The 26,945-nt window shown below is 39.1% G+C and overlaps 1 protein-coding gene across 2 annotated transcripts in view; it reads left to right on the top strand.

The window, feature by feature from the left end:
* The window catches only part of rybpb (RING1 and YY1 binding protein b), a 34,327-nt gene extending 7,903 nt beyond the window's left edge, over positions 1-26,424 (top strand). Inside the window, exons 3-5 of one of the 2 annotated variants that reach the window (XM_055212813.2) lie at positions 18,375-18,647; positions 18,724-18,819; positions 24,552-26,424. In XM_055212813.2, the coding sequence (XP_055068788.1) occupies positions 18,375-18,647; positions 18,724-18,819; positions 24,552-24,804 (622 nt within the window). In that variant the 3' untranslated portion in view covers positions 24,805-26,424. The remainder of the gene's footprint in view (positions 1-18,374; positions 18,648-18,723; positions 18,820-24,551) is intronic. The other variant, XM_055212814.2, reaches the window with a different exon arrangement.
* Positions 26,425-26,945: the final 521 nt, after the last annotated feature.

Here is a 26,945-nt window from a genome sequence, read left to right as displayed (position 1 = left end):
CTTTTCAGTTAAGTGTGGGAGTACAATCCAGTAATGAAACTTTCTTCTGTGCAAAAGTGAGTCACAAAGGCGCAATTGAGCGACAAGAAATCTTCTTTTATTTGAGAGCTGAACAAAAACGATGCTCTTCTGAATTTCTCCTTATTAGTCTAACAGACCAGGCTAGTCTAGACATAAATATTAATTTGTTGTCTTGAATAGGGTGTGTATTGCACAGGCTATGGTCCCTTCATACCATGCATGCCGCGCAAAAGTAATGATCTCCCCCTGATAAATGGAGTTTTATAGGTCATAAACTCCACCCTCGACATAACAACAAATGTTACATGAGCCGGCCTAATCAAATTACACTTTAAATGCATTTTTCCCAAAGATGGATTCTGTCAGATTCTTTTAGGTTATAATGCACATACCGTGTATCTGAGATCTCACAGGCTGACATTAGGACTATCTCACTATGGAGAATATCGCCCCAGACTAACGTGACCTGTAATTATACAGTTCAAAGGCAAAGCCAGGACACAAGGTTGTGTGAGTCTGTTAAAGAAAGGATCACTCTTTTAGTTTGTCTGATGAAACAGAATGTGACAAGACCTCAGTGATGGATGGATCCCTATGTGTGCTAAACACAAACACTACACCTGGTTAGAAGTCTGAGTGATGGGGGCAGTTGTGTGGTTTCCTGTGTTGAAAGGTTAGAGGGAACCTTTTCCTGGGTGGAGATGAAAGATATTTGAGATGTTACTTTTATCATTCATTTGTTTGAAAGCTATAGCTGCTCTATACAAAATGAAATGAAGAGCTCAGGTGCAAAAGACACTAAACTCCACCTCCATCAAAAATGAGATGATAATGATAATGACTGAATGCTCTCGGCACGTATTATATGTTCATCAAATACTATAGCTTCAAATCCACTAAATCCCAACACCAGACCATTCAAATACCGCTTTGGTGGCAGAACCCTTAAACGGCATGACGATTTTTCAGCAGTCCTCTAAGTGCATAAAAGAATAACTGAATGAATAATGGCGCACTTATGTCATGGTTCAAGCATGTTTATTTTTACCCACTTAAAGGTAGTTTAACAAATATATTTGGGATATTGACAACATTTTTGAGCCTTTCATCTTTATTTAGAAAGGACAGTAAAGAGTGACTGCAGTAGTGTTGGGCGATATGCCACATTTTGAGATCGTCCTATCGTGAGCCTGTGAGATTGGCGATACAGGTTAGTTTCAGGGGGCGGGACATTTATTGTATTTATTTATTTTTGACTCATTTATGTCAAGTCTCTTGATTGGTGTACAAAAAAGAAGCAAGGGCAACACTGTCACGTCTTAAAACTGATGCCTTTAATTTGAGTGCTCTTGCGTGCTAAGGAGTGGGAACAACATACTCGCTGGTTTTAACCATCTGGGTGCTAACAACCTCTCTAGTGCAAGAAAATGTTAGAGCTGCACGTATTACAAGCTCATGTGCAAGGAAGAGTCTAAATCATGCGCATTACAAGTTCAGGTGCTAGGAGTCCATGTGAAACTATAATGATGATAATAATAAAATAAAAATAACCATCGCCAACTATCGTCAAGATAGCCCGCTATTGGCGAAATGTCTTATGATCGTCGATACATGATACTATCATCTATCGACGTAACCCTGGACTGCAGACTGTTTAGAAGTGGAGATTTTTGTGCTTAACAGAGTTTTGCCGCTAAATAGTCAAATTTGTTAAAGACCAATGAAAAGAAGTGACATTACTAATAACCATTTCATTACCAATAAAGTGAAATTACTAAATCTAAACACAAGAGGTTCAGACATTAGATCTGATAAAAATGCTTATTAACAAGATATCTTGTTAGACGCACTTAGAGGATTTTGCATCTGAGCTTTACAAATCTTGTCTGCCGAGTTTGTCAGAAAGTTCAGACTTTATTCACAATATTCTTTGCATCTCATGTTTGCATATTTTTGCGTATATGATGCTTTCGATGTACAAAAAGAGAGTAAATCTCTGAGCTCCGTTTCACCATCTAAGACCTGTTTTTCACACCATAACCTAACTGCCCCGTTTTCCCACTGCATTTCCCATCCACAGAGAACAGTTAGATGTCACGGTTAGATTTTTCTCTGCAGCTGAGATCTCCTCCCTAGAGAGCAATTTCCTCAGGGAAGAAAGGGGGCAGAATCCTTCCAGAAGGTGGAGATGAATGTTTAATGTCTCTCCACCCAGTCGAGAGTGACAGCGAACGAACCCCGGGTCTGTGCTCGAGGTGCGCTCATCGCTCCATCTCAGTTCTGTACAGCAGGCACAGAGCCACTAATCGCTTAGTAGAATGGCTTATGGGAGCTCGGTCCCAAAGCTTGTTCAACACGCGTACGCATGGCAGCTTCATCATCATCCCCCACCAGCCAAACACTTAATGCTGCTCACCAGAGGATCAAGGCAAACTGCAACGGCACGTAGCTGTCGTGTTCAGCGTAGAAGTAATATAAGCGCGGTGTTCAAAGGAAAGATCTGAATTGATGCAGGGTGCTACATCTATACAGAGAATCTTAAGGGAAACTGTTAGGAAAAGCTCTAGATGTGTTTTATTTAAAATTCAAAGTTTTTTTTTGCAATGTGACTTTCTTTTGCAATTAAGCACTCTGTAATGTGAATATAAAATCAGTAGGCCTAATTTAAATGACTGTAATATTAATATTATAATATATATTATTTCATCTCGCAAGGTAGTAGCATTTGTTTTATTGAAATTAAGGCTAATTCAAAAAGAAAAACACAAAGGTGATTATCAGATTAATAGTATGGGGGTATGAAGTGTGGTGAGGTTATCTTAACAAGTAACTTTTTGTCTGAAATGTGCTGAAACAATTTATATTTTTTATGCAAAATACATTTGTATTTCTTTTTATTCTAGGGTCAAATATGACCTGCAAATGTCTTCATGACATTCACCCTTTTGTGACATGAATACCTGTTCCTGTAGCTCAATTGTTAAAGGGATAGTTCACCCAAAAATGAAAATAATGTCATTAATGACTCACCCTCATGTTGTTCCAACTCGTAAGACCTCCGTTCATCTTCGGAACACAGTTTAAGATGTTTTATATTTAGTGCGAGAGCTTGTTGACCCTTCATTGAAAATCTACAGACGGTATACTGTCCATGTCCAGAAAGGTAATAAAAACATCAACAAAGTAGTCCATGTGACATCAGTGGGTCAGTTCAAATGGATTGAAGCATCGAAAATACATTTTGGTCCAAAAATTAAAAAGATTATGACTTTATTAAGCATTGTCTCAACTTTCGCATCTGACTGCAGTGACGCGGATGACATCCTTAGTAGGGTTGCCGCGGTGACGTAATTTTCCCACCGGTTAATCAGCGCGTTACAAACCTGGTGATACCGGTGTCACCGCGTGGGAGGGGCTTATGAAGACGTGCACATTTTACTTTCACTTTTGAATTACGCAACTGTTTAAATGCAGTGCTTGCGTACGCTGCGTTAAATTGCGTATGAATTTGCGTGCAATGTGAGTGCAACAGCTGGTTTACTTAAGTGCTTGAGTCAATGTGCGCAGGTAATTCTCAAAGAACCAGCCAGTCCCAAGCAGAGCAACCGGCTACTTCTCCATAAACCGCTGCTTGAATGATGGGTTTATTATTTTTCTTGATGATAAACACAACAACAAAACGATCTCGCTTATATTAAACGTCATATATGTATATTATAACAAAAACGAGTAAGCACGCGGCTTCTGCCTTCGTCTGGTCAGTCAGCTCGCCTCGCAAACTCTGATAGAAATAAATGAAATCTGACACCTGCTGCTCTGTGACGTGACGCGCGTTCAGCTCTGCTGAATTCAGGCACCAGACACATTCAGTTTGCTCTCTCTAACGAAACTAAATTATTAAATTACACGAAAATGTCAAAACGACGGTGAAAGACGGTGTCGCGGTGGGCAAGTGATCTAACCAGTGAGAGGCTGAAGCACCGGTTATCACCGTTTCACCGACTATCGCGGCAAGCCTAATCCTTAGACAACTTTTTTTCTTTTCAATCTTGCAGCGTGCATCTCCCTCAGACTGTAAACGAAGCCCGGGTGCACAAAAAAACTGCTGGGGCGAACCAGATAACACGTCAGCCGCGTCGTACGTCATCCGCGTCACTGCAGTTGTGTGACTTTAGTCTTGCGCATTCGCTTCACAACAGACGTGGAAGAGGAGACAATGCCGAATAAAGTCGTAATTTTTGTTATTTGTGGACCAAAATGTATTTTCAGTGCTTCAACACATTCTAACTGACCCACTGATGTCACATGGACTACTTTGACGATGTTTTTATTACCTTTTTGGACATGGACAGTATACCGTATGTAGATTTTCAATGAAGGGTCAACAAGCTCTCGCACTAAATCTAAAACATCTTAAACTGTGTTCCGAAGATAAACGGAGGTCTTGCGAGTTTGCAGCGACATGAGGGCGAGTCATTAATGACATTATTTTCATTTTGGAGTAAACTATCTCTTTAACGCATTGCGTTTGCAATGCAAAAGGGTCAAGGGTTCGATTTCCAGGGGGTACACATGCTGATCAAAGATCAATCTCTGGCAAATGCATAAATGTAAATGCGTTTTTTTATTTGTGACATTTTTAAATATTGCTTTTTTAGACATTTGCACATATGCTTTATATTGTATGAAAGGAAACCATTGAAGATTTTGTACTGTACATTTAAATAGTCCTCCATCTGAGGTTAATCAAATTTCATGCTCAACAGAAGAGTTTCTCTTTGTAAATAGGCGCAGTAGAGAGGATTAAGTTCAGCTCGGCTCATCCTTTAAATACCAACAGATTGCCTTTTAGATCATCTATGAAGGTATGGCCTTGTAGTCTGGTGCCGTGCATAAGTAGGTTATTAACAGTTGTCTTTGAGAGATCTATCCTATTGACCCAACTGTATAGTCTCCAGGACGACCAGAGTATGCAAGAGTCAATGGGCATGATTGCCTGGTTATGCTGCTCTTGAAATGGAGAGCTGTTAATTGAGGGCTTTTTTGCAGCCTCTATTCACTGGAGCATTCTCTCATTCGGTCTTTCCTCTACGAGCAATCTGTTTCATTTAACGCCGCGGTAATTTACCGCACCACTAATGTGTAACTGAAGCCTGTACAGTAGTATCTCACAAACGCTTGCCACCTTCAGAATTAAAGAGACTTCATATGAGGTGTTATTAATTACTACATGTCATCGTAAAATGCCGTGAGAGCTTGGCGGCTTTAAAATATGCGTGCGAGGTGTTGGTTTTCGTAACGGATTACAATTATTAAATGTCTAGAAATATTACAAATTCAATTAAAATGAAATTTCAAAGGACACGCTGATAAAGAAGGCTGCCTGCTGCTTGATATTCATCTCTCTTATGAGCTCTTGTGTTTGTAAATCTCATTATAACCAACAGCATTGTCTAATATGTGGAGCTGAGAATTATTGTTTAATATGCTGCTAAGAAATGACACATCTCTGCAATGAGATCGGATCCTGATGTCTGGGTCTTTGACTATTAATATGCATTTTCACTTGGTGTTGTCTGAAGTTGCTGAGATTCAGGTTACCCTGAAATTGTTTATAGATGAAGTGATAGTTTGTTTATGTTGCTTTTTTATCCAATAGGAGATTTTGAGCAATGTGGCTTTGTTTGTAAGGTAATACTAATGTACTTATCAAATAGTAGCATGCTAAATTGTCACTTCATTATATTTAGTTTTAAAGGGATGGTTTACCCCAAAAAAAAACGAAAATTCTGTCATCATTTACTCACTCTCATGTTGTTACAAACCTGTATCAAATTTCTTTGTTTTTGCTGAACACAAAGGAAGATATTTTGTGGAATGTTTATATTTAAACTGATCAGAGACCCCATTGACTTTAATGGCATTATTTTTTTCTAATATGGAAGTGAATGGAGCCTCTGATTGGTTTGGTTACAAACAGTGGCGGCCGGTGATTTCTCTGATGAGGGGCGCAAATTTAAAGTATGTGTTCAGAGTGTCGTGTGTCATCATTTCAAAATATGTTTTTGTTGCATCATGTGAACCACGTGCATCATGCCTCTTGTCAAAATATGAGCCTGCTGCACACGCAACGAAAAAGGATTTATAATAAAAGAGATGTTCGTGTTCACAAAATACTCACAAGACACTCACTAAACTCTGATTACACATGAGATAAAGCAAGTGTCTGGCTAACCTGAGCGTCTCTTTTACATAAACCCTTTAGATGCATCTACAGCAGGCTCGTATTTTGACATAACACGTGATGCACATAAGTTTACATGTCGTGCCAAACACATATTTTGAATTGATGAGCCACACATATGACGGGCTACATACCTGTTATGACGAGCTTTGCATTGTGTGCCCTCGAAAAATGAGTCACCAGCCTCCGCTTCCTTTGTGTTCATCAGAAGAAAGAAATTGATACAAGTTTGTAATAGGGATGCACCGATATGGAAATTTTGGCTGATACCGATAACTCTTTATATTTGGGTAGCGATAACCGATATATATATATATATATATATATATATATATATATATATATATATATATATAGGCCGATAAATATTCATATTAATTTCACAATGAAAAACTCCCAGACCGCGGACATCTTGTCTTTGCGCTAGACTAGCATACTCTTCTTAAGCCCGCAACATGTCATCTTCGTGCTATGTCACAGAAAGCACCAATCAAAACTCAACATGGCCAGCAATGAGCAAGTGAAGTGGTTCAACAAACCAAAATAATCCATAATTTATCGACTTTCATTTATCGGCCTAATTTTGCTATCAGACCGATAACCGATAATATTAAAGGGCAATTTCACCGATAGGAACATTAATCTTTATGGAAAGTGAGTCATATTTGTAGTCAAAATGTAACATAAATGTAGAATTTTGTGCCTATTTGACAGAGAAAAGACAAAATGTGACTTTAGAGCACATTTGTATGAAAAACTACAACTGCCACTATGCACCACAATGAACAGCTCTGCAAGCCACTCCCATTAATCGGAATACGGCTCAGACATGCTATTATGTACATAAATGCCACGTTAGTAAAACAAAGAAAATAGCCACCACCACTGTGTCTGACTGACACCAATCATGATTTACTTTTAAACGTGATGTTACATTGTGGTACACACAATAACACTCTGGCCTGGTGTGTAGCAAAGTCTTATTCAAACAGTAACGTGCGGTTTCAGATCCGCAGTACAAATGTCTTTTCAATTAGTTAAAAAAGGGTATGCCTTTTAAATGTTTATTTAGTTTTACCAATTTTCTTTTTGTCTCTTGTTTACTGTAATTACATTTGTGTAATTATTGGCCTCACTGCTCTCACAATATAGACATATAAAACACCGCTCAGATATGCTATTGTGTACATAAATGCCACGTTAGTATAACAAAGAAAATATAAACACTCACTTTAGTCAGACGTCCGTTTATCCCTCCATCCTCCTCCACACAAACGCGTCCCCTGCATAATATCTCCACAGAAGCGCTGCCTCAGCTCTTGGAGCTTGTGCTCGTAAACCGAAACACGTCTTTAAAATAAGCACGCGACCAGAAACATTCACAAAACAAACGTTCATATCCTTATCTGATCCAGAAATGTTAAACCGAAAGCAAACGGCGCGAGTCCGTCCAAGCTTATATACTCCGCAGCGCGTCTGCTCGTAAACCGAAACATGTCCGTGAAATAAACGTTCCGAACGCGCGCAAAGTTCCTCTCTTGCATAGAAACCTTCACCAAACAAACGTCCATATCCTTATCTGATGCAGAAATGTAATAAAGCAAGCACACAGCGAGAATACAGACAGTAGTCTGTACAAGCTTCTCTACGCAGCAGAGGCCGATGGTTGCTGCGTCTTCACCGGGCTCCTCTACCCAGCCGACGCCCAGGCTCCGGCCTACTCCTTGGGCTTCTGTTCCTACATCTGCCTCAGCTCTTTGCAGTATTGTGGCTCATAAAGGTGCAATGCACAGCGGATTAGAGCATCACGCTTGTAAAATCACCCTCTTCCATGTAATATTGATTAACTTCCACTGTTATTGTAACATGAATTCGGCTCGCTCCACAACTTCTGTTTAGCTTAGCTTAGCATAAAGATGGCGGCTGATCGTTTTTGTTCGGTCTGTGTTCGTATATTTTCGTAAGTCCCACCCACTTATCTGTAATTGGTCTGAAGCGCGAGTGGGTCCCACCCATAGCCCCCACCTTGGAAAAATGAGGAATGAGTGTCTGTAGTCTTTCACACTCAATAGAGATACAGGATTTCCTTCTTTCAATGACGCAAAATGACGATTTTTACATCATTGAAAGAAGGAAGTGCCTCACTGAAATAAGTATTTCTCCCCTCTCAGGGGAAACTGAGGGAATGGTGCACGACCATTCAAAAACATGACTGCGGTTCTAACGGTACAAAGCTTAATGCAAATGGGTGAAGTTTCCCTTTAAAAATAAGCAGTTATCGGCCGATAACGATATGTCGGACACTATATAGTGCATCCCTAGTTCGTAACTACATGAGAGTGAGTAAATGATGACAGAATTTTCATTTTTGGGTGAACTAACCCTTTAATTGAGCATGTGGTGTCCAGTTTTTATAAAAAACATAATATTCACATTTTTTCATTGTTGAAAATGCTGTTTCTTTTGTTGCATAAGTCAATAAAATTTATAATGTTTACTTATTCTAGTTTATTTGCATGGAGAATATGTTTCACGCAGTATGTGCTCGGATGTACACTCCCCTAAAGGAATTTTAGGAACACCATACTAATACTGTGTTTGACCCCCTTTCGCCTTCAGAACTGCCTTAATTCTACATGGCATAGATTCAACAAGGTGCTGAAAGCATTCTTTAGAAATGTTGGCCCATATTGATAGGATAGCATCTTGCAGTTGATGGAGATTTGTGGGATACACATCCAGGGCACAAAGCTCCCATTCCACCACATCCCAAAGATGCTCTATTGGGTTGAGATCTGGTGACTGTGGGGGCCATTTCAGTACAGTGAACTAATTTTCATGTTCAAAAAAACAATTTAAAATGATTCAAGCTTTGTTACATGATGCATTATCCTGCTGGAAGTAGCCATCAGAGGATGGGTACATGGTGGTCATAGGGATGGACATGGTCAGAAACAATGCTCAGGTAGGCCGTGGCATTTAATCGATGCCCAATTGGCACTAAGGGGCCTAAAGTGTGCCAAGAAAACATCCCCCACATCATTACACAATTGCATTAATGAGAAATTGAACGGGTGTTCCTAATAATCCTTTAGGTGAGTGTGTTGTACATTTGAATGCATGGTAGAAGATCTGCAGTAGAAGAATGATCAGAGGTGACTCTGAGGTACCAAGGTCCATAAGAAGGGCAGTATGCTACTCCAAACTTAGCCTAGTAGTCCTTCTAAAACCATTCAGCTTTGCCTTGACCTTTAGACAGCACTAGACCATAAGCACCATGAGTGTTGTTTGCCAATGTAAGTTTGTTGAAAATCCATCTTAAACAATTTACTATTCCAATCTTCCCTTTAGAAATATGTCACCTGCATTTCCGTGCAAGTCCTAGTCAACAGGGCAAGGTTGTGATAAGACGTAAGTCATGTGTCGACCAGTAAATAATGCATTGTGTGGTTTTGTCGTGCTGTGGGAGTGTCGACAGCAGTCACGACATGCCATTGAGTTTCATGGCTGAGTTACAGCTGGCACTGATTCATGGCTCAAACACGAGGCCCGTTTCTGTCGTGCTGATCTACCCCCGATACAAATCTCTTTGCATGGCAGGGGATCCACCGTGGGGAGGTTAATCAAATCAATCACAGACCTCTCCAGCGCTAGAGTCCCAGACTAACCTCAGGTTGGAAGGGATTTTTGGATCCCCCTCAGGAGTCAAACTGAGCCAAGTACCTGTTAAGTGGAGGATCGTGTGCTTTTGACAAATCCCTGCACTGGATTAGAGAGAAAGTTCCCCAGCGTGCTATGGCGGATGGGACTGAATGAGTTCACTGTGTGTGCCCAGTATTATTTTTCGCTCGTTTTTCTTCGCAGGACTTTTTGTTACTGGCAACACGGATTTGAAGAAATTAAATGATTGTAATACAAAATGTTATGATTGCTCAGATACTGTATGATCATATTTTCTTAATGAGCTTGAGCAGTTAATTTAATAAAATGGCAACTAGAGAAGTATAAATTATGCAGGGAAGCGAATGAAGTGGAAGCATTTCAGCTTGAAAACACTGCAAGATGCAGTTGTTTGTCTGTACTGCAAAATTTGAAAGCATGTCACACCAGCACATCATTAGTGCACAGACATCTGGAAAGACACCATGAATAACCCGTAATGCGCCAGGCACTGTGGAGTAAGCAAAAGAAACTGCTGTTGACAAGCTAACTAGTACTTTTACTGAAACCTGTAACACTGCTGACAGAAAACATCATCAGTTGAGTTCTATGTAAATGTGTCGATTTTTAATATCTAATACAATTTTAACATTGACAGGCACGAACAGATGTTCCTTTCTCTTTTAAATTATTATTTTAATATTTAAAATGGATAAAATCGTACTTAATTTTAGAGCTGCTTGCGTCGCTTTGACTGGCTCCACACCTTTCTCTCTCACGCAAAGCAAATGGATAGCTTTAAAACAAAGAAATGTATTATTATTATTTTAATTCTGATAGCAAAGATCCCTAATGTTGTGTGTGCAATTGTTTCTGCAAAGCGTCAGTCGGTATGGCTTTACAACCCTCAAAACAGTCCTTATAGGATCACCATTAAAGGCGCTCCAAGCGAATCTGTGAGACGTCACTTTTTGTTGATGTTTGAACTGTTTTCAAACAAACAGAGCGTAGCTAACTCCTCCCCCTCCCTTCCGTGCTTTTATGAACGAGCCCAACCCCCACCCCCAAATCCTTCTTGTTGTTTATTGGCTGGAACACTTTGTTTCGTGGTGCTAGGTTTGGCCACTGTGTTTTTATTGCAGTTTGTTTAGCCTGGGCTGTCTACAGAGATCGTTTTTTTTACAGTTTGATCAACGGACAGGCAGCAAGCAGATAGTGAGGAGATGTTTGCTGTATGTAACAAAAAATGTTTTATGGTCTAAAACGTGTGAATTCGCTTAGAGCACCTTTGAAGTTTTTGTTTACTTACCAGACTGATATACAGTTCAGTACTAGCTATGTGAATTGCCAGCACGACCTTATGTATTGTGTAAGCAGGTCGAAAGGTCACGGATCACGTACAAACTCCCAAGGGCTGTGTGTTTAGCTAGTGAAAATACTAAAATTATACTAAAGCTAAACTTATGCTTGACCCCTAAATGCACGCAATGGCAATTAAAATGTAAGAATTTATTACTGTGGGTTCACACCAGCCGCGTGTAGTTTGCCGCTTGAACATTTTGAGTTTACCCGCTTCACTCACGCGTGAAAGCCGCGTGTGAAATTCTAGTCATTGAGACATTCATGCGGAAATTGTTATGGGGGGGCTTTTGCGACTCCGCTCGCTTCCTGTAATCACGTCACTACTAGAGCAAGCTCCTGATTGGTTAACGCAGCGCATTTTTCCGTCCAAAGTTAACATTTTTCAACTCAACCATTTCCTGCGGCAATACTCAATTCACGCGAACTAAACGTGCGAATGAGGCGGAATCGCGCCAGCTGGGCTAAACGCCTCATTCGCGCCACGAGACCTCCAGACGCGCGTCAACGCGTCTTTACATTGACTTAACATTGAATCACTCACGCTTGACGCCTCTACCGCAGCTGGTCTGAACACAGCATTAGACAATAGCTAATAGTACACATCATTTAGTTGCCCTGAGTGATTTACTCACAAGGTTGCTTTACATACTGAGGATCAAGGACATCACAAATATTAGAGGTGTAACGATACATACCATGTGATTCTGCTTATTATGCTTCTCAATGAATTATGGTAAAATGTCGCTACATCCAAAAGCCAGATGGCGCTCTCATGCAGAAACTCAATATGCGCCACAGAAGTACCACCATTACACAGGCAGATCCAGGAAATGTGTACGCATATTTATATCGCTGTTCTTCAAACATTTACAGGTATTTTCATGATAATAAAGAATGTTTATAATGATTTTATATGATTGTTGCTTTTTAAAATGCATGTTATAAACGACTCAAACTGTGATTTTAAATTGATAAGGACTTAAATAGTTCATAATATCGTCAATGCGAGTCAGAATCAATATTGGACCGGTATTATAGTGTCTAACATGAAATATCGTTACAACCCTAACAAATATGATTTCCTATATACAATATCACACATACATAGCTGATTTAGTTTTGGTCATATTAGTAGTGTTTTAAAATAAAGTAAATAATTTGATGCTGCTGTTGCTTTTTTGTAACCTTGCCTTAAACGGGGTTTAAAGCACTCGGCTTAGCTGTCATTAAAGTTAAATCACTGTATCACAATGCCCCATTGGTGCTTAACTGCTTATGCAGAATTTTTGATTCTTAGTACTATTTTCTTAGTACTACTAGATATTTATGAGTCCTAGTGGTCTGATTATGTTGCCTGTGTAAGATGGATTAACTTCATGTCTGTTTTAGCATTTACTTTGTTTTCAGGGGATTTCTTTTTTTCCAGTTAATTTTGGTTCCATTACTGATATTTGCTGGGATCAGTGTAGACCTAATACATACTAATAGCACATGCACTGAAAGATGCTCTTCAGTATTTTTGCCCGAGGAGCTTAAAGCTCATCTGGATTCCTCACAGAGGTTGTATTGATTGGTGTTGCGCTGGCCTCTTGAACATGATTGCCCATTATGAGGGATTGATTGGCCACTCACGGGCTGGTCTCTACAAAAGTCGCCTATATCCCATCAGTCATGGAGAGTGGAAGAGACATTGCCACTATCTAAGGGCTACAGGCTTTCTTCTAAACAAAGAGAGTCATTATCTTTATTTGGAGATATCTTTTGGTAAACAATTTGAGGTAGTGTGTATCAACATGACCAGCAAATATCTTGTGGTTTAGTTTTATGTATTGTGAAATGTCAGAAACAATTTTGGCATCATGTTGATGTAGTTACAGCACCTGTTGATAGAGATGCCTTCATGTGCTAACCAGACACCTTGTACAGAAATTAATTGTAATGCAAAGCATTTATTGCATTGTTAGTGTACTACAGGCAGTTGCCTTGGATTTAAACTTTCTTCTTCGGGTTATTATTCTACCACTTTTCTGAATTCATTTATCTACGGCCATGACGATTTATAGTTTAGCTGACTAATGGGGCGTACACACCAAACGAATTTGCTCTTACGATTTGCGTGAGTAGATTACATACATAGTAAGTGCAAAGACGTGAATAGATGCGAACTGGCGCGGGGCAATGCAAATGACCCGAATTGGGTGCCGCGATTCCAGGGAAACATGCAATATTTGCCTTAAGCACGTCTTTGCAAGTTGAAAATATTTAACTTAAATGAAAAATTTGCGTGACACAAAGTTAAATCCTGCGAGTAATCTAGAGCGAGGAGCGTGATGCTTCACGTTTGGTGTGTACGCCCCATTACCTGAATAAACAGTCACCTGAATAAACAGTCCCGTGTCTGAACCATTTGAAGGTAACTCTATACTCTTGAGTACTGAAGGTATGTTACGACACTGTAAAGCAAGAATACATTTTGAACATATAAAGCTTGAAATACATTTACAACCGCATACTCTCACAGAGAATGTTGCTGGCCTTAAGCTTTAGTAATCTAACCACAAACAAAAGAGCCAAACATGCACAACCACAACTGATCTGATATATTGAGCTAAAGAGGACTCTCATGTCCAAATGTTTACATACGGCAAAAAACTGGTGGTTTGTAGCTCAGCTGAAACCCTCGGATACCCCCAGCTGCTGCCAGATGTTGGCCAGTATGCTTGAGGAACGTGAGCTGGCTCGAGGTGCGCGGCGCTGCGCCTCAGATCTCAGATGCAGCCCCTCAGCTTTTAATTAACTCAGCAGCATGCAGTGGAGAGAGAAAGAGAGCTTCCCAAAACATTCATTCACATCCACAAGGATATGCATACGTGAAAAGGAGAAACTTTAATTTTATGTTTATATTTCTTTGTATTTGGCTTGTTTTTGTCTGTAGTTTCCTCAAATTGTTTTTCCAATGGTATCAATTGCGCTGCATAGAAGTAGACTGCATGGCAAATAAACAAAAAAAGAGATTGTGTAAGCAGTCTAGGTTTAAATATGCCGAATCCAAGAGCTAGGGCATAAGTGTATGTATAGTTAATTACTTGCAATTCAGATTTAAAGCAATAGCATAACATTTATTTACATTTGTACTTGGACCAGATGCTTTTTTTCAAAGCGAGTTGCAGTGTATTTAAGGTAGTGTTGGGCGATATGCCCCATTTTGAGATCATCCTATAGTCAGCCTGTGAGATCGCCGATACACAATAGTACCAGGGGGTGGGGCAGTAGTTTACTAATTTATGTATTTGTTCCTTTTTTTACTCATTCATGACAAGTCACTTGATTGGTGGACAAAAAAGAAGCAAGGGCAACACTGTTATGACCGCAACTTTCTTAAAACTGATGCAATTAGTCCGAGCTCGTCATTAAAATGTCCTACATGCCAGGGAGCGGGAAAAACACAGTCTGCGTGCCAACCTCTCTAGTGCAAGGAAATGTCAGAGCCGCGCGCATTACAAGTTCAGGTGCTAAAAGAAGTCCATGCCGCGCACATTCCAGTCCGAGCAAGAGTCCAAGACACGCGCATGAAGTCCAGGGGCGTGCGAGAAGGAATCCACGCAGGTTACATGCGAGGAAAAGCACGCAATGCGCATGTTAATGTGAAACTATGATGATAATAATAATAATAACAATCACCAACTATCGTCTGGGGTAATGCATTACAAGTAACATGCATTACGTAATAATATTACTTTTCTGAAGTAACGAGTAAAATAACGCATTACTTTATAAATGTACACATTAATATTTGAGTTTTTTTTTTTTTTAAGTAATGCAAGTTACTTTTCAGTTTAATTCATTAGATGTAAAAAAACAATGCATTAAACTGAACATATTAACGTAGAATGCGATGGAAATATGCAATTTCTGAATGCAGAACTTGTCAGTCATAAAACACCTGCAAAGTAAGAAAAAGTAAGGGCTGATGTCAGTTGCGTGGCGGCTGCGTTGCGTTTTCTGTGTCTGAAGCGTGCCTGACGCGCTGGTGTTGCTATAGGTGACATATATTTTGCCTGGAAACGCTTCCAAGACGCTTGCGTGTGGTGTAAAAAATAGATGTCGGTCATATTCCTAGCATACACACGTTTTCACACTGATTCACACCGGCCCTACACTAAAGTAACTTAAAAGTAACGTAAGCATTACTTTCCATGAAAAGTAACTAAGTAACGCAATTAGTTACTTTTTTGGGGAGTTACTTAATATTGTAATGCATTACTTTTAAAAGTAACTTTCCCCAACACTGGCTATTGGCGATATAGCTGCCGATCGTCGATACGTGATACTATTGTCTATCGGCACAACCCAAATTTAAGGTATACATTTTTTATTAGCGCATATTTTTTGGGTATCAAACCCATGACCTTTTGCGCTGCTAATAGTAGGGCTGTGTATCGCAAGAGTCTCACGATACGCATCACAGTACTGGGGTTGCGGTGCATTATGTTGCACTATATTGCGGTACTGTAACCCGAGGTGATGTATTAGGGTAATTCATATTTTTGGAATATAATAGGATATAATTTTAGGAAAGCTGTCATTGGGAACACACCACCCTTAAACAAAAATTGTGGCGTGCCCCTATGGTACACTTTTAAAATTAATGTGTTAAATTAACACATCTGGTGTCTAATTAAGGACAACACATCTCTGTGTTATTTTTGGAACAACACACTTTGTGTTGTTTTAACACATCTTGTGTTGTCCCTTCTATTTATTTGAGCTCAAAGTCAACACGAAGTGACACCTAATGTGTTAAAATAACACATGATGTGTTAAATAGTTTAACACAAAACAAACTGTTAAAATTAACACATTTTGAATGTGTCATTTCATGTTGATTTTGAGTTCAAATGAATCAACTGCCATGAATCTTGTATGATTTTTATTTTCAATATCTCAATATTGCAGCTTCCTCTTTTTTTTGTGAACCGATAGAATATTGCCTAAAAAAATATCACAATACTCGCATGTATTGTGATTTTTTTTCCCCCTTCCATCCGTAGCTAATACAGTATTCTACCAACTGGGCTACAGGGACACAAAGTATAAGTTTTGTAGACTTTTTTGTCTCTTTTCTAGTTTGAAAGCTTAAGTCTGCTGTTGTTATATGCAAAGATGAACTTAAACATTAGGCAACTCCTTTGCATTTTTTAGGAAATGAAATATGGCTTTGGTTATGACGACATCTGCAAGGTTGTATCGCTTTCAAGTGTGTGTTCCATATTATAACAGGAAGCGTATTTTTAGTAGGCCAGCAGATTAAAAGATACTTTCTGTCCTATTTGCGACATGTGGCCAAACCTTCTTTCTAATCTGATTAGTTGCTTTCACAGTGACATGCTGGAAATGTCCCACTCTGTGATCATTTCGATCATTTATTAAAGCATTAGATTAATGAGATTACACATTTAGCAGACACGGGCAGTTGGCGACAGTCCGTCATCACATACAGGAGACATGTGAAAGGGTTTTAGTTTCTGGAATGCCAGTGGTGGGCATTATCTGGCAAGGTATGTTTTTAATATCCTTAATGCAATCCAGAGGGTAAATGGGTTTATGTAAACAATGCAAGGGAGAGCAGATTTATTTAGGTACTGCAAATTATAATTTGTCTGGTGTTTTAATAATATGTTGCAAGGAAGGGAACCATATTCATTTTTATCTGGCACTCATCTGACATAATGACTAGTTAGCATTGTTCTTGTTAACGTTGAAGTTTTGATTGATGTCTCATTCAAGCATTTATAGCAGCATCATATATTAAGTTTAATATGAAGTGATGTTTTGTTGGTAATAAGAGTTATGCTTGATCACCCCAAACAACATAAAATTTGTAAGAGCAAGCTTTTTTTAGTTAAAACGCTTATAAATTCCTGTATTGATCCTTTAATACAAATATGTTATGTGTAAGCTGTAGTGTTGTTGTCTGAGTTGTCCTTTATGCTATCTTCTGTGTATCATGGTAAAATTATGAACAATTTGAAGTTCAGGGTTCCCACGGGTCCTTGAAATCCTTGAAAGTTTGTGAATCTGGGGGGGGGGGGGTTCAAGGCCCTGGGAAGTTTTTAAAAATATACATGCATAGGTACAGGTCATTGAAAGTTCTTGAATCTATTTTATGCAAGAAGTTTTCTGGGAAAAAATCCATATTATTCCCTGTGTAGTGTAGGATAATACAAATTCTAGACTTTTTAAGCCCACGTGCTAAACTGTTTGCTTTAAATGCTTCTGTTTGCAAAATGCTTTTTTGCATAGTTGTGTTTGACACATGAAAACGTTTTGGGTTATGTATGTAACTCTTGTTCCCTGAGAAGGGAACGAGACGCTGCGTCTCCCTTGCCATACTTCCTGCATCCCTGTAACGCCGTCTTTGGCAATATTTCAGATAGCAGTATACTTCCTGGCTCCCGCGTCACCCTGTCTTTGTTGTTAAGCCTCACCATTGGTTGAATTTTATATGCACATTCAGCACTTACCCTTGGAGGCGTCCCCAAAGTGTCACCGCAGTGACGCAGCGCAAGTTCCCTTGAAAGGGAACTGTAACACTGTACCTTTAAAGATAACACAATGTATCATTTAGTCCTTGAATTTGAGGGTATTGGACCTGAAAAATCCTTGAAAGGTCATTGAATTTAAAGTTAACTAAGGTGTGGGAACCCTTGAAGTTTGAGGCTGTAAATGAAGTTATACGATAGGATATATCTTTTAACGGGGCAATTAGTTGTTGATTTTGGTCACATTGTCTTTTAATCCTAGTGCTATCCCGTATATTTTCATTGTAAAGTGCATTCCTGTAAGCACAGTTTTGGTATGTTTTTACAAAGTCACACACAACTATTTTCTAAGGTAATTTCAGTGATGTCCTTGAATATTTACCATGTAACATAGCTTTACAAAAGTGTCTCGCTAATACTGTAAACCTTTGATATTGAACTTGTGTTGCGTCCCTATAACATCCAGGCTCAGCAGGTGAGTAATGAATTTAGTTTGTTGGTTGTCCTCTTTCATGCTGACTGTCAAATTCTGTTTGGTCCCACAGGAAACCCCGGATAAACTCCCAGCTGGTGGCTCAGCAGGTGGCCCAGCAGTACGCCACCCCTCCTCCCCCAAAGAAAGAGAAGAAGGAAAAGCCGGAGAAGGATCGAGGCGAGGGGGAGCGACCCGACAAAAATCTCCCCGACAGCGAACACGTGGACAAGGACAAGAGCGAGAAGGAGCAGCCCGACAAAGAGAAAAAAGACAAAGAGAAAGAAATCACACCAGCCATCACCAAGAAACCCAACAGCAAAAAGAGCAGGTCCGTTTGTCACCGGTAAGAGTGTGTGTGAGCCTTTAGATGTTTCGCTTTATAGCACATATCCTCAAGGGTCCTTTTGATCTCTTTACAGACCCAAGTCAGACAGCCATCAAAGCCCACCCAGTGAAAGAAACAGCTTTCAATCTGGCAAATCCACAACCAAGACCAAGAACTCCCACATCTCCAGGTAACTTGCATTTATCGACTGCTTCGCAAAGTGTTTAGTTAGGTTTGGATTTTTTTATTAATGTTTAGTTTCATTAACGGTTCGCGAATGTCTCCAAAAATCACCTGCGCAGTATGGGTTAGTTGTATTTTTTGTTCACAGAGGTACTTGCATAATCTCAAATGTTTTCAACAATGTTTAAATGCAAAGAATGTAGTTTTAACCATTCTGACCCCTGTTCACAGGGTTGATTGTAGGGATGCTCCGATCGATCGGCCGCAGATCGGTATCAGCCGATAACGTCATTAAATGACTCGATCGGTACTTGCTAAATTTGCTGATCTTATGAAGCAATCTTTCTGTTTACCTTTATCATCATAGAGCTTCTGAATACGGCTGCAATTAGAGAGCATTTTTACGCAGTGCGATATTTTTTATTACCCGTTGCTCATGTGCGACGTGCAGATTTGGATTTCTCTCTTTGCCTTTACAGAGATATGTGTATTTTCTATGAGGACGCGCTCTGGTCTTAACAGCGCGACGCATCTTCACATCCCATCAAATAGGGCTGGGTATCGATTCAGATGTTCCAGATCGATTCGATTTCGGTTCTCGGTTAAATTTTCAATTCCGGTTCTCATGTAGGTTTTTATACTCGATTCTCGATTCAACTCAATGAATATAGATTTAATACAAATACTATATTAATAAAAAAGAACAGTGAACAACAGTTTACAAGTGGGTAATTAATAAAAAGAAATTAAAAGCCACAACACGTCTTGCTTGCGAAATCTAAAATGCTTCCATACCTCCGTTCAATGTTTGCGGAAATAAACATGAAAAAACAATCGATTCTGCTCTTTGAGAATCGATTTTTAATCGACCACGTTTTAAAAAACGATTAATCGCGAAAGATTTGTTTGCCCAGCCCTACCATCAAACAACGTATACAACACACATCTATACTGCGTTTTAAAGTTTTGAGCGTTTAAACTTTCATTTTCCTCACATCTGCTTTGTTTGCGTACACCTGATGTGCGCACACAGCTGAATGTCATCAGTGCACGTGAACAGAGCGATCTCTCTCACGTCTTAAAGCTACAGTAACCTAATTCATCTCTCGATAAAATCACTCTCTGCCCTTCACTGAAGAACTATTGTACTTCATACGAATGCATGTATATTTAATTTATACAGTAAAGACTGTGAAGTGTTTTATTTTCAGTACTTTTAACAGACAGAAACCTTTCTAAAGGCATATTAAATTTCTCTTTGCAGAAGTAATATTTGTTGTGCTAATTTATTTGATTCTCTATTAAAACAATAATAAACAACAAAGACAACATCTGTGCTATTACTTCATCTAGAAAAAAGTTTAACAGTTTAAGAGCTTGAGGAATCGATATTGGCATTGGTATCGGATGATTACGAAGACAACAAATCGGTATCTGGTATCAGCTGCAAAAATCGTGATCGGAGCATACCTAGTCGCTTGTCAATATTGTCACATTTAGGTTATCCTTGGTTTATGCTTTTGCTACCCTATGCGGACTGTAATTGTTTCTCATGAGAATGTCTAAAAATATATATTTGTATGCCTCCTCCGCAATAAACTTCTGCAGTGGGTATGCAAGTTTATAATTCTAAACACTTGGAAATGCGGTGCTAAAGAATGCATTGAAAAAATGTCTTAATTTGTTCTCTAATATCTACAGGTATGTGGTTTTATTAAATCCAAAAATGGTGCAGAAACGTTTTTACATGTCCATTTACAACCCTAGGATTTGTCCTTGGAATGAAATGGTCTATTATTAACTTATTTGAAAGGGTCATGAATAATAATGTTGAGCTCTGCTCTGATTGGCTGTTTCTCTGAGCAGTTCAGTAGCTATGTTTGTAAACGGACCTTATGTTTGAGATCGTATTAGAAGAAGATACAGATTTTGAGGAATACGCAATTGATAATGGACGTTTCTGAGTGGTAAATTCGTTTTTTTCATTATGGAACTGAAAAACGTAACTGTAACGTCAATATTAGAACTTATTTACACCTATTCGGGGGCTCCAACGTGGAGTTTGTGAGGTGCCTCCCAAAGCACATTCTATTAATGGTCTCAATTTTAAAACATATATTAGCTTGGCTTGGTTTACGCATGTTAACATTTTAAACAAAACTAAAACATATCAAGTAAAATAAAATCAAGTAAAACAAAAACGTTTTGAGTAGACTGTCAAAAAGTAGCTCTCCAGATTGGTTTATCCATTGTGGTAGCCCTTGCTTACAAAAAGGTTGGAGACCCCTGCGTTAGCATATAGCATTAACTAGCATGTAGAGCTAACTTCACAGTAACAACTTGGCATTATAACAACATTGTAACTAATGTAATCTGTAATGTGAATGTAGAGTCACAGTTGGCGTAATGTTGAGATTGGCCTGTCTTTTGCATGCATGATGTTTACATAAGATGGAGGACATAATCGTGTTTAAAGGGACGGTGAATTTGTCAATTTTATTGTTTTATACTGTTGTCTGATGTCTACTTATGATGTTCGTGTGGTTTTTACATTCAAAAACATCAAAAGCAATAAGTAATAGGCTATTTTGTAATATGGATTAGTGGCTCTCTGGAGAAATGGTTCATTTGAAGGGGCGGGCCGCATTGAAGACCTGGACATAAACGCCCACTGCTATGATTGGACAGCTTCATTCCCCATCATTACATGTGGGGAAATGTTTCAAAAACATTAATGTGTAAAAGCAGCCGAACACATATATGTTAGAGCCACAAAAGATTCTGGGTGCTAAAGATGATACACATAAATGACAATACGTATAGTAAAGTATAAACAAAACTTTAAACTCAACGTGACTAAATTACTGTATACAACACAGTAAGTGTGCATCAGAATCTAAACTGCGGCTGATAAGTCCTTATCAATAACTTTGTATATTTCTTTTGTGCTTGTGAGGTTGCTCTTACATACACGTAACGTTACATACCACAGTTATGTGATATAAAAGCTTTGTTGAGTGTTTGACCTTTCAAACGCAACTTGCCTAAATTACCGTATACAACACAGTAAGCGGCATCAGAATCTAAATTGTGGCTGGTTAGTCCTTCCTTATCACTAACTTTGTACATTTCTACCGTAAAATTAGAGTCGTATTGTTAAGTGTTGCACCATTATTAATCGTTAAATGTTTTTAGTAAATTAAAACAGTCAAACATACGTGTTTAGACACGGATGTTACAACAGGACATATCAAGCGATCTCTTCTAACAAAGCAATAGTGAAACTCAGTAACTTAAAGTAAAATGTTTTACTTACTGTGTATACTGCTGTGTCATTTTTGTCAGATCCAATATTAGTGGTGCTTTTAATCACAGTCTCTCTGCGAATCCAGCATCGACGACCTTACAAATGAATCCGCGGTACACATAGTAAACAAACACTCCCCACGTGAGCTGTAACTTCTTCAAAAACAAACTTTAACCACGCATTCCTAATGTTATGTTCTGAGCCTCCGTTATCCAGCGTCTGTGTTCTTCCCATAGACGGTTCTTCCACAACTGAAAACTCTATCATAACAGATCAACGCTCTCAGAAAAAATTATTTCAAAGTCATTTTGGTTACATTTGGCAATCTTTAAAGACATGTTTACTGATTATTGAGACACACGTGTGTCACGTGAAGCTGTGGGTGGGGCTACTAAAGTGGTCAGTGGGCTTGTTCGACTTTGTGCGGCGCCGCGGGAGCCGACGGCCGGATGACGTCGAAGTACCGCGAGGGCGAGATTCTCTATGATTTCTTTGACGTCATCCGGCTGTCGGTTCTTGTGGTGACGCGTGACGTCGAACAAGCCTATTGTATTTAGGTTTGGGAGGTGCTTCAATTCTACTCTGACGTCATATTTCTCCAAATTCCTCACTCGGTTGTTATACTGGCTTGGTGCCAAAAACTGTTATATTTCAGTAGCACGGACGTTTTCAGTTCTGAAACTTGCAGGATGTTCATTTAAAGGAATATTCCATTTTCTTAAAAGAGGGATCCGGATCGTTTACTCACCACCATGTCATCCGGGGTGTTGGTGTCTTTCTTTGTTCAGTCGAGAGGAAGTTGTGTTTTTTGAGATTTTTCTCGTTTTGATGGACTTTAATAGACACCAACAATTAACACTTAACTCAATGCGTAACGGTTTTTTTTCGGCGGAGTTTCGGGGGACTGTGGGCGGTCCCAAACGAGGCATAAGGGTCTTATCTAGCGAAACGATCGTCATTTTTGACAAGAAAGGTAAAGAATGTGCTCTTTGGACCACAACTTCTCGTCTAGATCCGGTCCAGCGCGACCTAACATAAATGCGTAGTGACGTAGGGAGGTCACGTGTTACATATATAAAACGCACATTTGCGGACCATTGTAAACAATTAACTGACACAAAGACATTAATTAGTATCAGTTGACATACAAGAACGTAGGAACGGTCCTCTTTCAACACACTTGTAAACACTGGGGCGGAGTTTCGCGTTCGTCTTTTGTGACCTCTTGACGTCATGACGTATTGCGTGTGGTCACCTGGCGCATCACGGCCAGATCTAGACGAGAAGTTGTGCTTTGGAAGTGTATATTTGTTATTTTTCTTGTCAAAAGATGGGACACTTATGCCTCGTTTGGGATTGTTTGTGGTCCTTTGAAACGCCGTTGAAAAAAACTGTTACGTGTTAATTGTTGGTGTCTATTAAAGTCCATTAAAATGAGAAAAATCCTGGAATGCTGGATTTTTCTTTTAAGAAAATGGAATATTCCTTTAAGTATGATGACCTCTTATATAACAAATTATCAAGTTAAAATTGAGTATTTGATTCACCGCTCCTTTAAGACTCCTTATATGTCATTACCATGTACAGAACTCTTATTATTCATCTATGCCTATGAAAATACAGTTTTACATTCTACGACACCTTTAAGGCAGCTCAAACATGCATTTTATTCTGGGACTAGGATAAACCGCCCCATAGAGTTTTAAACGAAATGGCACTTTAATGAAAAATTGCTTTCAGAAACGTTCATTTGATTTTAATAGTATTGTTTTAGGTAACACAAATAATACCTTAAAATTTCCATCCTTAATGTGCAGTACCAGAAAAGTATCCTCTCATAAAGCTGCTGAATGGCAGTGTATATAAAAATCAGAAAAGTGGCCGTATAATAATGATAAACGCAGTTCAAGATCTGACTTGTCATCGTGAGAATCCGTCGTAAGTCATTCTGACAATGAACAATGCTTGGCAGCCTCGGCTGAAGTCAGTATAAAACTGCTGTCTCTGACTGTCTGTCTCTTTCTCTCTGAATGAGTTGTGGGCTGATCTGAAATGAGCAGCACAGTTTTACTCCCCCACACACGCCCTGTTGGCTGCCTTCCCTTCATTCTGTCTCTGTTCGCTGTTGCCAGAAGAGCTCATTGTGTCACATTGTCTTGGAGGCAGCTAACAACTGAGGCTAATGCCAATCAATATGATTTCGTTTCCTGCCCTTGCCGTGCAGAAAACCCTGAACATGTGTTGATGATGTATTTTGTGGGTTTGAAAGGTAGCATGCATTATTCCTATCTCTGTCATTGAAAACATAACGTGTGTGACCCTGCATGTCACAAAAATTATGAAATGTGAATATAAACATATTTTCACTTTATGTCGTAAACTGTGAAATGTTTCCTGAAGATATACGCTAAATATCTTTTTGACTTCCACAGGCCCAAGCTGAAGAACATCGACAGGAGCACAGGCCAGCAGCTGGCCATCACAGTGGGGAACGTCACAGTGATCATAACAGACTTTAAGGAGAAGACCCGCACCTCCTCCACCTCCTCCTCCACAGTCACCTCCAGCGCCGGCTCGGAACAGCAACACCAGAGCTCCGGCTCCGAGAGCATGGACAAGGGCTCGTCTCGTGCTTCAACCCCAAAGGGGGGAGACCTGTCAATCGGGCACGACGAGTCATTCTAAGCGCTACGAACATTGTCCATAACGTTGTGAACCCCAAGGGATGTATTTTGCCTCCATTTTCCCTCACCTCGCCCTGAGCTTACTCCTTTCTTTCATCAAGAAATGGATATACATTCTTCAACACACACACACAAGTTTGTGCACACATTACATGTACGTTTGTGTGCATGGCGCAAATGCATATCACTGGACCACGGATTTGGGCTTTTGGGACGTAACGTCCCTCCCTTGTTTTCCTGGAAAGACATCCCGCTCTTGTATGTATTGTTTTATATTTGTAAGTGGATGTGCAGCTGAATCGACTTTTCTCTTTTGTTAAAAAATACCTATATGTAAATGTCCACCGTGCACAATAACCACCTACATTTTAACTGTTTTGGACCATTATCGCTTCTTATTTATTACGTTGCATCTTTCTACTTTTAGACATTGGTTTCGTTTTTTGTTGATGCTTTTTTGAGTAGCTCAAGCAGACGGCTCCCCTCTTAGTGTTGAACGATTTTTCCTGAGAAACTTCCCACAATGGTGCTAGATACACTGTGAAATGGTTTCAGTCGTTCACACCATTGAAACAGATCCCGCTCCACTCACGTAGACAATGGAAATATTTGTGTCCTGGTGTCAGGCTGCATTCTTCTTCTTCTGCTTTGTTTTGGGATTTTGCAAGACCATATTGAACAGTTGTGCATCGGTGTCTGGTTTCACCCGCAAACCCCTATCTTCGACTAACTGAACGAAGCGGCGTTTTTGCCTCATTTGATATTGGGGAGACGACTAGGATTGACAAACTGCAAGGAGGCGTGCATGGTGTGAACTTTGGATTCGGAAGTTCAAATGATGTTGACTTAAACGTCAGCGATTCTCACTTTTTATTGAACAGCTTTTGTTGTCCATCACGGTATACGAATGATGTATTATAAAAACACTACAAGGGTTTGACGTCTCATCGGGTCAACAGGCCTTAAATGTTGAACTACATTGTGCATCCTGCAGTTTTTGATTGATTGATTGATTGATTGAATGAAACAAGTTTTAATGTTTCTTACTCGGCCTTGTTTTAATCTGAAGATTTACCTGGAATTGTTCCACGGTTTAATATAAATGATCCAATAGGAGACATTGAAGAAATTAAATTGAATGTCTGGTGCAGAACTCCAAACACTTGCTGAAATGCAATTCTTGCACTGTAAGACGTGAAAGTTGGATCAACTTAAATTTTTAAAGTTTATTTAACTTTTAGTTTGACTTGACAAACTTACTTTTTTATGCGTTACCAATTAAAGTAACTTTTTTAAGTTTAACCAACTTTTCACTTTTTACAGTGTGTCAACAAAGCAAACTAAATATTTACTCTTTCTTGAGTGTCTTGTTAATTAAATCGAAAGCAGGATTTAACTCCTCATAAACTCTAAAGATGTCTAGTCGGCAGTCCCACAAATTTAAAGTGATTTTCCCTTTGAACTGTATTAAACTTGTATAAAGTATGTGTATATGATATGAGTTTTATTTATTGAAGGACCAAAGGAATTTGATATTGTTGACATGCTAGGCAAATGAATAATTCAAAATGTAATGACCATATGTGTGATATAACATTTTAATAAAGTCTAATATAATCCATTTCAATCGTGTAATTCTTGTCCACTTGATGTGGTCCACTTATATGCAGAATATTTCTACACTTGTAAAGTCATTCAAGTCAAAACCGAAAAAGACAACGCTGACATTTGTCATTGTACTACATGGTCTTTAGTTACCGTATTAAAACATTTCCTCCCTCTTTACCATCAATTTTATGTACATCTGGAAATAAAAAGAGAGGGGTATTTGTTGCAGAACTGGTGAAACTTTTCTTTGATTCATAAAATAGACTAATACTCAGATTTCACAGACTAAATGCATCATGTATAAATGAAGGCTTTACAGAATCGAGACTAACTTTGTGTGTTTTGATGTGTTTGTGATGTTAACCAGCCAAACCGGTGTTTATTGTTGGATACAAAGCATTAAAATTGTATTCATTTTGATTAGTTTAATGTTAAAGGTGCAGTGTGTACATTTTAGCGGCATCTAGTGGTGAGGTTGCAAATTGCAACCAACGGCTCAGTCCACTGCTCACCCATCGCTTTTGAAACTCATAG

Source organism: Misgurnus anguillicaudatus, chromosome 8 (genome assembly GCF_027580225.2).
Source record: "Misgurnus anguillicaudatus chromosome 8, ASM2758022v2, whole genome shotgun sequence".
Lineage (NCBI taxonomy): Eukaryota > Metazoa > Chordata > Actinopteri > Cypriniformes > Cobitidae > Misgurnus > Misgurnus anguillicaudatus.
Note: the sequence above shows the minus strand (reverse complement) of the source record. Positions and strands in the feature narration are given on the sequence as shown.